The sequence below is a fragment of the Struthio camelus genome, chromosome 13 (assembly GCF_040807025.1).
Source record: "Struthio camelus isolate bStrCam1 chromosome 13, bStrCam1.hap1, whole genome shotgun sequence".
Lineage (NCBI taxonomy): Eukaryota > Metazoa > Chordata > Aves > Struthioniformes > Struthionidae > Struthio > Struthio camelus.
In genome coordinates this window covers 1,455,894-1,469,955 of record NC_090954.1, presented here as the reverse complement: position 1 = coordinate 1,469,955, position 14,062 = coordinate 1,455,894, and the positions used below count along the sequence as shown (strand labels likewise).

At 39.9% G+C, this 14,062-nt stretch overlaps 2 protein-coding genes across 2 annotated transcripts in view; one reads left to right on the top strand and one right to left on the bottom strand.

Annotated features, from left to right (window-relative positions):
• Positions 1-679: 679 nt before the first annotated feature.
• Positions 680-9,477, bottom strand: YIPF5 (Yip1 domain family member 5). Its single transcript, XM_068960021.1, has 6 exons — positions 9,351-9,477; positions 9,008-9,124; positions 7,232-7,404; positions 5,733-5,878; positions 3,339-3,520; positions 680-2,755 (listed from the first exon to the last, which is right to left on the bottom strand). The coding sequence occupies exons 2-6, from the start codon at positions 9,112-9,114 to the stop codon at positions 2,593-2,595; spliced, it is 771 nt and encodes a 256-aa protein (XP_068816122.1). The 5' UTR covers positions 9,115-9,124; positions 9,351-9,477; the 3' UTR covers positions 680-2,592.
• An 18-nt stretch (positions 9,478-9,495) lies between these two features.
• The window catches only part of KCTD16 (potassium channel tetramerization domain containing 16), a 106,747-nt gene continuing 102,180 nt past the window's right edge, over positions 9,496-14,062 (top strand). Inside the window, exons 1-2 of the mRNA XM_068960019.1 lie at positions 9,496-9,617; positions 10,363-10,447. The gene's annotated coding sequence lies outside the window, so the exon portion shown is untranslated. The remainder of the gene's footprint in view (positions 9,618-10,362; positions 10,448-14,062) is intronic.

Below are 14,062 nucleotides of genomic sequence, written 5' to 3'. Positions count from 1 at the left end.
ATTAACTAATTTACTAGACATTTGGGATATTTAAGACTATCAGTTTAGGTATAATATTAATTTTGCTTTTATAAAGCCCTCTATAAATGTTTGACCTCTTACTCCCATCCACTTCTTTCCCCTGCTCCAAAAATTGTTCAGTTAAAAATCCACTGCTAAGCTCTCCACAATGTGAGCCGAAGAACACACAAGTACTCCTGAAACTAACTCGTCTAACTAACTTTGTTGCTCGAGTATGTAATACATGCTACTGTCAAAACAGGGACTTTGTGAACATCTGGAAGTCCCTTTAGGTATGTTCATTCCAAACTCAGTAGTTGCACTGCCAATGTAACACTAGAGCAACTTCTAAAAAACTAACCACATTTATATATATGCAAGGTAAGCTTAATTAGCATACTTCACAAAAATATAGTACTTGAGTATTAGAACGTGATGTACTAAAGAAAGTATGTGAGCTTTTATAGTTGTTATAACAATTCTGTATTTAATTAGGCCTCATTAGTAAAGGTAATCGCTGTAATTCATTTGCACAAATACAGGACGTTGTGCTCCATCAGCAGATAATGTTCTTCATTAAAAAGAGTAAGAACTTTGTGCACCAGGGCAGATGGGGCCTGCTTATGCAAATAAAATCAGAACTACAAAGTAGAGAGTAAAAATATTATACTAAATCAAGTCAACTCACCAATTTTATTTAGATGGTAATTTGCAATAAGGTATTACAGTGGAAAATTACGTCGGCTTTCAAATTCACTTCTGGAAGGAAACTGAAGTGTCTCTTTTTTTTATATATATGCATTTTAAAATTAATTATAACAGCCAGCTGTAGTATATAATGCAATTGAGATCAGTTTTGTGCATCAGTGTTTGATTCTTAAAGGCTTTACACTCATATCACACTTCCTACAACTCCAAGTGACTCAAGCAGAAGTTGGCTCTGGCCAATAAATTCGGACCTCATTGGTAACTCCTAGTGACACTAGAAAGATGTATTTTTAGGGGAAAGTGCAGAACTAAGAGAAGAGTGAACAAAAATATCTGTACTGTCCCTTCCAAATTACCACCACATATAACTTTGATGAAAGCTTACAGTGATGCAGTTTTCCAGTGAGTTTTTTTTTTTTTTAAAAAGATCTGTTCTGAACATCTAAAGGTTACCCTCTCCTTGCCCTGTACTCATGATTATCTGTCTGCATGCAGGCCGCTTCCTTAGTGTTTTCTAACATTGCACAAGGAGTCTTACCAGAAGGTGTTACCATAATGTACTTGGTCAGTGATTCAACTCTAGAAGGGATGAATAGAGAACGCCATGAATGTGACAGATGAATGCTAGACTAACTAAAGTCTGCAGTAAATTCAATGAAATGAAATCCTTCAGATTATCCTTCAGGTCTACATGTGTGACCTCTCTCCCCATTATGAGTTAAAACACTGTGTCCTTTTCTTGTGTACTAGAATTAGCAAGAGCTTATGCGGAGACCAACCATTTTTGCTTTCCCACTTCATGTTACACTTTGTTACGCTTTGTAAATCTCCTTACAACAAATTACTTTATACTTCTAACATAAGATTAAATGTTTGTGATTGAAGGAAATATCAAATTGAATTATAGTTTTAATTACTATTTTGCTCCCCTATGGAAATTTCTATTTTAAAAACTGAAGTCAATTCAAAAGAAGAATGATCAGGAAAATCAAACACCATTTTCAAAATTTAAGGAAAATTTAATCAATATGCCTTAAATTATCCTTACACTACCTGCAATTCTGGCAAGCATGACATTTTCAAAATGGTGTTTTTCTTGGGAGTATGCAAAAAATTCTACTCTTCATCTACTAATATGTGCATCATTAAGAAAAGTAACTCTAGATGAAGTCAACTTCATCAATCCAAGTTAACACATAGCTAGTTAGACATCCAAATGTATTCATGTTTCAAGTGTGACAGAATTACAGATCCCTTTGACTTCTAAGCATCTGTTTTCTAATTCATAATTTAAATATCTTAAATCCTGAAATACTATCACATCAAATGAACATGTAAGAGACCAAAGAGCTTAAGAGTGTATTTGTTACAATATAGAAAATATTCTAATTGCTTGAGTTCTTTTGTGCATTTTTTTTTTGTAAGAGGGGACAGGAAATAGGTTATTACTGCAGATTTATTCAAAGAGAGCCCAAATTTACATCTGTGGTTTTATTTACTTTTGCTGATAAAAATCTATCAAGTATATTCTAACTGCAACCCTTTTCCCTCCCGTACTCCTCCCCCTCCCCCCCGCCAAATCCTCAAATAAACAAAAGTGACTTTTCCAAAGATTTAGGAATGGGAAAGAAATTGCATTAACTTTATAAGCATGAATACTTATTAAAGCTATAGACAACTTAGGTCAATTGAAAACAGTATTCAAAGTCCTAAAAAAGTGAACACAAGACATTTGTTTCCATTGTTTCAGATAATTCAAAACAGGTCTAAGTTTCATGATAGCAATATTATATAGCTGTTTGCAGCGGTTTCTGGTCCAACTAAATGTTCCAAGTTGATGTTTTCATTTTGGCCCACTGGAGTCCAATAATTCAGACAGTCTATTCAAAACACAGAAATGAGAGCAAAGACTCCATACAATAAAGCACAGGGGTATGCTACTAGGAGTTGTTGTCCTTCCATTGCTAAGGCAGATATAAAGATTTTGGAAGCAGAAAAACTGCACCAGCCAATGATTCCAGCAGTGAGAATAATTCCTATCATTCCCCTGTAAAGATAAAAAAAAAAGTTTGTGTACATGCTTACAGGAGTCATAACTGGACTCAGTTTCTAATACCTTTTACAACTTCCAAGATAAAATTCAGCTTTGAGGATTTTACTTTTTAAATGAAATAGAATTCCAGTAAAGATTTCAAAACTATGTTATTCAATTATGCAAAAAAGTCAAAATTAGGTTTTATATTCACAAAAAGTTAAGTGCTGAATATAGAAACTGTAGTGAGTTATTCCATGTTGCTTTCCAATTCTTAACTTCATATAGCTATGAAGAATCAAACTGATTTTCTTATTTGACAAATTCGTGTCTCAACTTATAATCATTTTTTAGACTTTACAGGTACTGAGATTTGTCAGATTAAAAGCTAACTAAAAACATAACTTGACATTGTTATTTGAGTCCATGTATTCAAAAGCTGTTAATTAGCTTATAAATAAAAACAATTCATCCAGTTAAGTGTCGAAACACTGTCGATATTTGTATTTTTCCAATTACTATACATTCCTATCACACTCAAATTACAAGCAGTTTCTTCACTGAACGTGATACCAAATTATAAAGTTTATGTACTTACTGCAATGAAAACACAACTGCGAAAGTGGAAAGTAGGATCATAGGAAGAAGACAGTATCCAAGTACACTGGCAACGCAGCCAAATGAGACACCCGTCATGCTCATTAAGTTCAGGAGACAAAACATCCCTAAACATCCGATTGCACTTATTCCATATACATAACCAAACTGAATTTTACCAGCCTAAAAACAAAACAAAACACACAAGCAGATGAATTCAAGTTAGTGCCTTTGACAAACAAAAGGAATGTTTACAGATTTTTTTCTCCTTCTTTTGCCTTTTCCCCTCACAAATTCCTACGTTCAAATTCAACACACAACCTGAATTTCAGAACACTTGTACGTTCTAGACACCCAACAGGCACATTCATCCTAAGTTTACGTATTCTGATAAACGGATTATTGATCAAAGTATTCTTACTCTTTGATTTGGGCTGCAAAAGCATATTCTTTAGGTTTACTCAATTAGCTCTGCTAGCTGATATTTCTCTGAAGATTAGCTGCAGGGTTTTGTATTAGTACAATAATAGTCTTTACAGAAGTAATATTTAAAGATCAAAAAACTGTAAGTCAGGAACTTCTTGACAAATTCTGACCTAACATATTTTATTTGCAAATGGCTCCATGGAGTTATAGCACAACGTGAACTAAGAATTCCTAGAAACAGATTAAGCTGAGCTGGAAAGCACCATGCATGAACCACAGAAAACACACGTATTCTACAATCAGATCCATGCTTCCCTTATAGCAATTTTCAAAATTCACACAATGCAGTTGTATCCATCTCCACAGACACATGACTGTGAGGAGTCCAGCTACTGCAAGATATGATGGTATATAGCTTTTGAGGTCTGTCACCCAAAACTAACTTGCAAACTAAGTTTATTTATGGCCCATCTCTTCCTCGAGTGCTAGAGGAAACAATCGTATCGGCTCCAAACTTTCCTTTTCGTTAGGCTGAGCCTTTTTTCTCTCACAAAACAGGCCTGTTATTTCCTTGATCATAGTTCAGTGATTATTTAAAAGAACCTGTTTTACTTTACATGGCAAGTGACAGGGAGCACACACACTAAGTAAGGAGGTCTCACAGGGGGGAAAAAAAAACCCTAAAAGCTAGGGAAGGTAACATCTTAAAGCATTCTCTTCATAGCATGACATTTCTTAAGTACCCAGTTACATTCTTATTCAATGCTTTTCTTTAAAATAAAATACAAAAAAAATTACAGGAGAAGGTAGGAACTTCTTAGTAAGTGAACATTCAAATGTATCTATTATAAAAAAGAACATGTTCATCAATTCTACCGGCCCAGTTTCCATAATTAAAGGTCACTTACAAAAGTAGGCTTACAGTTCCCTTGGTACCAAAACACTCTTTCAAGTGTTGTGGTACTGTGAGATTTTTAGACAAAAATTAAATGCAATGCCTGAAGACATTTACAGATGAAAACTGATTAAAAATACTGACGTTTTCAGTGACAACGAAGCCTGTCTGTTCCTGTCATTTACTAATTGACACTTTTGAGTCATTAAAGCACAATCTTATTTCAATTAAGCTCAACAGAAAAAAAAGAAACAGGCTTCAGCACGTGCTGACCTATTAAGAAATACAAGCAATTTGAAAGGAGGATTACATTATAAAAAGTTTTATCAAATTGGCTCTTAACACTGAAAATCAAGCCTAATATATTAACTGTATTAGTACTTATTAAATCACTTTTTACACACTAATTTTGAACTTCCGTGCCTAGTAAGTCCTCTGGAATATCAGTCAAGGGAACAATATACAAAGAGTATAGAGCAAATAAATACAGTGAAACAAAACAGAGAGATAATCTCAAATACTAAAAAAAAATAAAAGTTAAAAAAGAAACTCCTCCTAAAGGAAGATACGGATTAAATATACAGAATGTTTAATCAGTCCATTGTTCGGATTCCTGATAATGCAGAAGCTAACAAAGACACTTGAAAAAAACAATGTGTGATTCTGAAAGTAAGACATCCCAACGTATACAAAAAGAAAAAAAAATACGGAAAAAACTTGAGAATGGGGGTGTTGCACTCAAACATTTGTGTGACAAAAAAGAGCCTTGTTCCTCAAAAGCAAAGCATAAAAAATGTACTCCACAGAAATAATCAGCACGCAAAAACCAAGCACTAAAGCTCTGATTCAAAACCCTCTGAAGAAAAGAGATAGTGACCTCACTAATTTCAATGGCTTTGTATCAAGCCCCAATGCCTCTCTCCCACTGAGCTAAAAATTCTTAGCCAGGATTTGTTTTTTATGGTCATGCTAAGAAGTTTCTTAAGATAAACCTAGAAGGTAATCTGGCTTCTTTCCAGTGTTTTTTGTAGTATTAAAAGCACAAATAGTAATATTTTGCAATCAATATCTTACCAGTAATAATGTGGCTCCAAAAGCTAGACAGAAGACCATTGGCCCAGCCAAATCAGTCTCATTCATGATGCTTCCATCTGCTACTTTTAAAGGGTGTAGCACTGTTAATGTCTTCTGCCAGATGTGGTCGAAATTGATCCCTAATTCTACAAGTTAGATGAAAAGGATTATGTCTATTTATTTCATTTTTTCCTTTCCCATTGCCCCCATTTGCTGCTTCTCTGTTACTTTTCCCTGCCCCTCCACTTGAAAACCTCCTCCAAGTACCATTCCTATGGGGACCAGAGAATTGAGTCATTCCATCTTTCCTCAAGGAGCTGAGTGTGTTGCCTCCACAGATTCCAGGTATCAAATGCTCTGAAGTGACAGGCTGATTTCTACAGGACCAGGTAAGAGCATAAGCACAGTATTCTGGGTCAGACCAAAAGTCCATTTAGCCCAGCATCCTGTCTCTGTAAGTGGCCAAAAGCAGATATGCAGGAAAGAGCGTAAGAACAAATCATGCGTATTCCCCAAGTATTCTCCAAGTCTCCACTGACTGGTGGCTCAAGGACTTCTAATTCAGACTAGTCTCTCTGTACTTAATTGCCCTCTGTGGATTTCTTTTTCATAAACTACCCATCCTCCTATTAAGTCCATTAAAAAACAAACAAACCCACCCCACACTTTTAACATCTGCAACATCTCATGACAAGGGGTTTCACAGCTCCTTGTGAGTAGATATGATTTCATGCATCCATCCATCCATACAGTTTGGCCACAGTTCTGTGTGAAAGCCTGGTCATGAATGCAGCTGCTATTTGCTCAATTCAAACATTGAGATTTTTGATGGGCATCAATAAGCAAATTAATTTTGTGAATAACACCAACAACAAAAGTGCAGCTGGGTGGAGGGAAACCATGCATACCTCTCTGTCTAACCAGTAACAGTACAGGGTTTTTTCAGTCGTTTGGTACAGAACATTGATGTATATAAGCTGCAAACTCAAACAATCAGAACATACACTCTTACTATATATCGATGCCGGCATCCCACATCGGCTGTATTCTACATAAGAATTTCTGAAGTGTTTAGCATTCCTCTTTAGCAATAAGGATTTCAGTTTCAATTGAGTACATGGTTAGAAGATCGCCAATTTATTTTATAAAAAAGGGCAGCCTTAAGCATTGCTTGCAGCAATAAAAAGATTAAGTGTTGTATGAAGTCAGGTTACTGACTTAATTCATCATCTCCTCCAACTGCTCATTGGAAGTAATAAACTACAATTCTAAAACTGCGAAAGTTCACAGGGAAACGTGTATTTCACATACAGTATACATACAGAAATACAGTATACGAAATACAATTAAATAAGAAAAGTTGAAGTAGAGAATATGTTGCCTACTACTCAACAGAAGCAGGCAATATATACCCTACTAGAGAATACATACCCATATTACTCAATTTATTGCCGAGTTGTGAGGAGTTTTGGATTTGGACTATAAAGAACAAGTTATACCTTCTAATAGAGGAGGTTCATCCTCAAAACTACTTCCATAAAAAGACTGCGCTGAAGTTGGAGTATATGTCTGCGTTGGCTGATAAATCTGCCCTGTGTAAGGCTGCTGCTGTTGCATCATTTCTGGAGGTATAAATCCACTTTGCTGAGAATATTCATAGCCTCCATATTGCCTATAAAGAATGACATCGTATTACGGACAGATACAGAATTTGTTTTAAACACCTCCCTCCCCCATAAAAACAAAGCTTATTTTTCATATAAAAGCAGGACAGCATACAGCGAACAATCCTGTCTCTCCCATACTCAGGTACAAACCTTTCAGGTGCACAACTACGTTCATCAACTAAAAACCTCACAGACAATACAGATATAACATAAACAAGAGAATTTTAGTCGCAAATACGCTAATATTTGGGGAGCAAAGGGGTATTAAGGTAAAGGCCTTCAGAAACAACAGTCTTATCAATTGACTGAATTACTGCTACAGGCTGTAGACTTGTAAAATAGTAGCAAAAATTTACATCTCAAGCCTATTCAAATATTGTCCCTTAATTAGCACTGCTGCCTTATTTGATGCCAGCATTAATTTGCTATTTAGAATATTTGCAAACTTACTATTCAAGGACAAAAGGTCTGCTTTTGTTCCCCTCCATATTTTTTTAAACTAAGCTTGTTTTTGAAAACAAAAACAACACAAAAGCCTGTTTCCCTCTTCCCTCCTGAAATACTTATGTCAGGTAGTATTACAGCCTATAACGTATAAGAAAGAATTATGACCCAGACATGAAACACATTATGACGTCTACCTCCAAGACACGCTGCGTGGGAGAAAAAAATATATATAAGAATAGATAATTTTTCAGTTTCTATTTCACATTTTCTGAATTATTTACTATCTACTTACACTATATCTAGAATACTTCCTATTATAGATTTGACATATAGAAAAAATAGTTATAGTGCATCTTTAAAAACAATTCCTCAATAGACCTATCTACTCCCATTCCTAAAGTTATTCTTGCCACTAACCATTTCCAAGCCTGACTAGAGAAATTTCAGTAAACACCTCTGCAATAATTTACCCGCAAAAGTAAGAACATAAGGAAGGAAAACCCAAAATTCACTTCTCCCTTCTTTTCATCTGTAAGTAGAGCTCAACCACATCGCAGCACTGCAATCCTTACACACATCTACCTTTTTCATATAGCATTAGGATCACACGTGGATCATATAACTTACAGAAAAATTCTCAGCCTGAGACTAGATGGGCTGAGGAGGACACAAAGGAGTCCTAAGAGCTCCCATGACCTAACAAGCCTGCCATGATGTCTTACAAACACCTAGAAATCACCATTGGCCTTGCAGGCTTGTTTATTTGGCACCGGGACTGATCTGTACTCCCTGAGCGAGTGACCGGGGAAGGACTTGTGCAACAACGCGGTTTCCTCTCTTAAGGCTTTTCTTTTCTTTCCTTTCCTCTAAGTCTTTAAAACTGAACACACCTCAGCTATGACTACGAACACAGAATCTCTATTTCAAGCTTCTAAGCTTTACCTTAAAAGGCGGGGAAAGGGGCATTCAACGCATTACTGCTTTATACCGTAAAATATCGGGTATACGCTAAGCTGTTGGTAGAACAGCTCGGCGCCGGGCCGCGCCGCCGGCCGCAGCGCCCAGCCCGGCCCGGGGCAGCGCGCCGCCTCCAAGAGAGGCCGGGCGAGGCCTGGCCCCGCCGGACGCGCGGCCGGGCCCCCGCGAGCGCCCCCGAGTTACTTGCTGTAGGGCCCCCCGCTCCCGCCGTAGTCATAGGGCTGCGCCGGGTCGTCGATGCTGTAACTCGTCTGGAAGAAGTCCGCGTTGAAGCTCTCAAACCCGGACATGGTAAGCGATCTGCAAGAGAACCGAGCAGCGGCTTTACACCTCCGCGACCCTCGCGGCTCGCCACAGAGCGGGGGGGGAGGGAACCGCCTGCGGCCTCCGCCCTTCCCGGCGCTGCGCGGCGACCCAGCCGCCGTCGGGAAGGCCCGGCCCGCCCGCTCGCCGGCCTGCGGCGAGGCTTCCGCCTGCCCCAGCCCTCTAGCCGCGGGGCCCCCGCCCGGGAGCGGCCCGGACCCACCTGGCGCCGCGGGCCCGACCCGGCCCGGCCGCTGCGACGTGTCACGGCGCGGCCGCCCCGCTTCCGGGCCACGGCGCCGCGCATGCGCCGCCACCGCCCCGCGCATGCGCCGCCGCCGCGCCAGCGCGTTGCCAGGGAGACCCGCGGGGGCTTGGGGGGACGCGAGATGGCCGCCGGCGGCCGCGCGCGCGCGGGGCCCTGACAGGGTTTCGTGACGTGGCGCTGAGGCGGTCGCTCACCCCTCGCTAACCGCCGCCGGTGCTGCAGGTGCCCGCGATTTTGCCCTGTCTTGCTGTTTTCCTCGTATTTTTTAAGCCCCGCGCTTAGAACTGGGCCTTTTGGTATTTCGTTACAGTCACCTCTCGCTGTTCTGCTTAAACTCTGAAGAGACGCAAAACAGTTGCTCGTTAATAAGTACACGTGAGGAATATAGTTTTGCCCAGGTTTCACGGTCTTCAGGGAGTGCTTCCTGAGGCAGGTTTTACAACCCGCTAAATCATCAAAATGCTCATAAAGAAAGATTTCCTGCTGCTTTCTGCTGTGTGATGCGTACTGCAGTGCATTTCTATCTCTCACCTCACCCGTTGTATGACCTGTTTAAATTTGCTTTTGGCCAGAGGAGAATGAATCCGAATTTGCAGGTGTCTGATTCATGTGTTAGTGAATTCTGATCTTTCCTGTGCTTCACTGTCAATAAAACATTGGATCAGTTAAAATCAGCATCACTGAAACTGATGCATCTTTCCAAGTTCTGTTATTTTCAAATGTAGCATGAAATTTTGTTCCTTGAGGTTATGAAAAATACAGTAAGTAGCCCAGTGCCTCAATATCTAGTAAAAGCATAGAAAATCGCAATAAAAGTACGTCTAGGGTTGATAGAGCATTTGGAAAGTATGCTTACACTGAGTTTATAAAATGTCACACACAGATTAATACCACGTCATACGTTTGTAGTGCTTCGCCCTTGAGGGAATCTCTGATGTGGGTTACTGTTTTCTGTGTTGCCTTTTAGATCCCTGCACGCTCATCCCTGCCGGAGTGAGGCTTACCCACTACTGATGCGCTGAGCTGAGAGGGGTCTCAGCCCTCACCTACTGGTACGTATCTCATCCGTAAACCTGCAAAACTCACATGAGTATCATATGTCCCTGAGAAGACAACTTCTTTTTATATTCTTACATGTTACAAAATGCTTGACCAACATGAATGAAGTTCTGCTTCGTTTGTGCACTGTTTGCATAATATGCAAACATGCTGTGTAGAAGGAGTAAAGTCTTAATAATCAGTGCCTCCTTTACTGCTTTGCATGCTAGGACAATCAGATATCCCCACTGTAAAACAGGAAGAATAATACTGATTTATCTTCAGGTGGAGCTGTAATGCACTGTGTAATTGCTAATTGTTATTTATTAATTTTACTGTTAATTTTACTATTAATTTACCTGATGCAGCCACCAAGGAAATGTAAAGATTTGAATACTGGTTTTACATTCTTCTGTCAGTAGTACCCTGTCCAAAAAACCCGCAGAAACCCAGTATGCAAATCTTGCTGTGGTCATGCAAAGCAGACATGATGGTGTAAAAAAATTGCCAGAAAACTGTTCTTTCTTTATTCAGGAAGCAAAGAAATGGAAGCAGGTGTCTGGTGATGAAAGTAATAGTTGCACATTCCTCCGGTCTCTCGTTCACTGTTGCATTTGCAATTAGTCCTTAATCAGTCTGGAAGAGCTTTTGGACAAGTCAAAGAGAGAGACTGTGGGACCTGATTTTAATGGGTAGAAATAGAGTAGAAACACAGAAATTGCTGTACTGCTCGCTGTGCTGGTACTGTGGCTATGGGAGGCAGTGGTTGAATGCATGTGCTACAGGTTCATATACTGGTTCTGGGTGAAGGGCTGATTTTACCTCCTTTGCCTTTCTCCCACTCCATTTCACTTTAGTAGAACCAGATTGTTTAGGTGAATGAGGTGAATTTCCTCCTTAGTGAGCAATATACTTGCTTTTAATTTAACTTCCTAAAAGTAAAAAAAAAAAAAAAAAAAGGCTATCAAGTTTATAGCATTTGCCTGGTTCAGTGCATCTATTTATTTATTTATGCTCACCACTGTCATCTGTTTCAGCCAGAAGCAAAATTTTGTTTTCGCTACAATTAATGTGCATAGATAACATCAGAAGGTTTTTAGAAAAGGTTTAATATTAAAGCATTTGAGGTCACAGTGGAAGTCACAGGCTGGACAAAAAATTTGCTAGAGCTATGGATGTTCTTGTCTTTAATGAAGACTAGCTGTTAGCCTGTCCCTCACAAATAAACTGCTAGAGCTGGCAATACTATAGGATGGAAGGGTGCAGTGAGGCTGACAAAAGGATGTGGATTGAGAAGGAATGACTGGGACAGACGGGGATCCATATGAAATGACTATGGACTAGGAGAGGCCTGAGGGAAAGATCTGCAAATGGCTTAGGGGCTGAACAGGAGTGAGAGGGAGACATGCCTGAAGGGGCAGGAGGGACTAACTTTGAAGAGGATGCTCTAATGTGAAGAAACAGCAGTCTAACTAGGGACTGTCTCAGGATGCAGAACACCATGGAGTTAAAGTTGCACAGGCTTTATTTGCCAGCATTACCTAGCTTTTGTGCGCCTGTTTTTTCAGTCTGATAATCTTCTGTAGCTTTGTGTGTTGATAAACATAATCAACAGAGAATATTTCTGTACATCTCCAGTGTTTGCTCAGGTTATACTGAGAGAAGTTACAGTTCCGCTCACTATGCTCAGGAACCTCCTTTCCTTTGCATTCCTTGGTCAGTCACTCCATTTATCCTTCTAGCTTCATCACTTTGCTCCCCTTTTTTCATGTAGGGCCAGGGGAAAAGGCTGTACTCAGACACTGTTAATTAGACAGGGTATTGGCATGCAGTGCAGGAAGGAGTGAGCGTTCACTGCTGACTTAGATGGGCTTTGTTGCGGACAGAGTCAGAGAAAACCCCGGCTGCGGTGGTTTAGCTGAAACTTCAAAATGAAATGAACCATAATTGCCACTTTATTGTTGCTGAATAGGTACATGGTAATGAGGTTTAGAAATGTGTTACTTGTGCACTTATAAACAGTTGCAGTCCCATGCTTGATGTAGCCTGACTCATTATATGCCTGCTGGAACTGAACACTTGCCTCTTGGGCATACATGCTTCTGCACGAGTCCCTGTTTTGAAATACGTGTACATTTTTCTTCTTTTTTTTTTCATTTTGGCTTTCATTTTTTGGGACACAGTCACAGTTACTTTATTACAAAATTCCCATGTATGTAATCTTCTTCTAGTGAGATGATTGTACTTAAATTACAGTCCTGCTGTAAGCCTTTCCTGCAAAGCATAGCTTGTGGTGCAGTGTATACTCTGACTCCTGAGAACAGCCTTCCAGAAAATACGCATGTTTGTAGAACTGAATGAAATAACAGTGGAGGAATTACAGCCACAGATAATACAGAGATCAGTAACTGTGTTACAAGCTGCTTCTTGCAAATTTATCCTTCAGGTAAATGAGCATTTGAGAGCTGAAAAGATACAGCTTTCCTGGAAGACCTGCGGAGCATGCAGACTACATCTGATGCTGATGACTTCTGCCACTTTGCTGAGCTGTGTTACCTTGCTGCAGTTCACTGGACAGTAAAATGAGACCCGTGCCCCAGTCTCGCATCCCAGCCAGTGTGCTATTTAATTGTGATTTGCTAGTGAAAAATCACAATATCTTTGGCTAGAAGTCTATTCAGATTTGCTTAGAAGTTACTGACAGCTTAAGTTTGAGCTTTCATTAATTAGCTCTCTCTATTTGCACTAGGCATCTCGCCATTACTGTAGGATATCAGTTTTCTGCTTCAGGACAGCAGGCCCAGCTCACTCTGCAGCAGCATGTAGTTCGATACAGGCCTGTGGGGACAAGGGAAGGCGAGAGTTTGCAGCTACACCACTGCTTCTTTCTTGCATGACTTAGCGAGTGCATCAAACTGAGCAGTACTATTGGGACCATCCTTTTTACACCTACTCCAGCAAATTCCTTCTGGAGCTAGGTACGTCGGAGAACCCTTCACTTTCCAGTGAAGCACCAAAGACCTGCCCACTGCCATAAGCAAGGCTAGAAGTCACCAGCTGAGGATACAAGGACTTCGAATAAGTATAAGACTTCTGCCTGGCCTTGGTCGCCAGTAACAAGGACCAGGTGCACTTTTTAGGAGTCACAAGCTCAAGTCCTTACCCAGAGGAAAATTAAATGTCCCTTATCCAGGGAAAACTAAATCAATGGTGCTCGAGGAGCTACACTTCTCCACTCGCAATGAGTCAACCAGCTTATCAAAGTGGTATCTAATTGTGGGGGAAAAGGAATGATATATAATAGACAACAGCCAACTTGTCTATTCCTGAACTGTAACAACAGTCACTTAACATCTTTTTCTCTAATTTCTTCATGAGGCAACTGCTAGGGCGGATGATCGCTGCTTCATGCTTCCTGTACCTGTTCCTCAGTAACGATTTATGGTGATTATGTCCTAGAGCATAATCTTGTCTAGGCTACGGCAGACCCGTTAATGTGCCTAGCTCACTTTAGCCAGGTGCTTCTACTTTCCTAGGCACGTCTCTTCTTTAACGATTTCTATTGCCTAGCAAATGCTCAACTAGCATACAAGACTACACAGATAACTTATTACAACAATTTTTTCTTT

What these genes read in the sequence shown, in the direction of transcription:
- YIPF5 (XM_068960021.1), bottom strand. Translation starts at nt 9,114, where the DNA reads ATGTCCGGGTTTGAGAGCTTCAACGCGGACTTCTTCCAGACGAGTTAC. An exon ending in AGCGGGGGGCCCTACAGCAA is followed by an intron (nt 7,405 to 9,007) that starts GTAACTCGGGGG and finishes CATTCTTTATAG; the next exon opens with GCAATATGGAGGCTATGAAT. An exon ending in TGAACCTCCTCTATTAGAAG is followed by an intron (nt 5,879 to 7,231) that starts GTATAACTTGTT and finishes TCTAACTTGTAG; the next exon opens with AATTAGGGATCAATTTCGAC.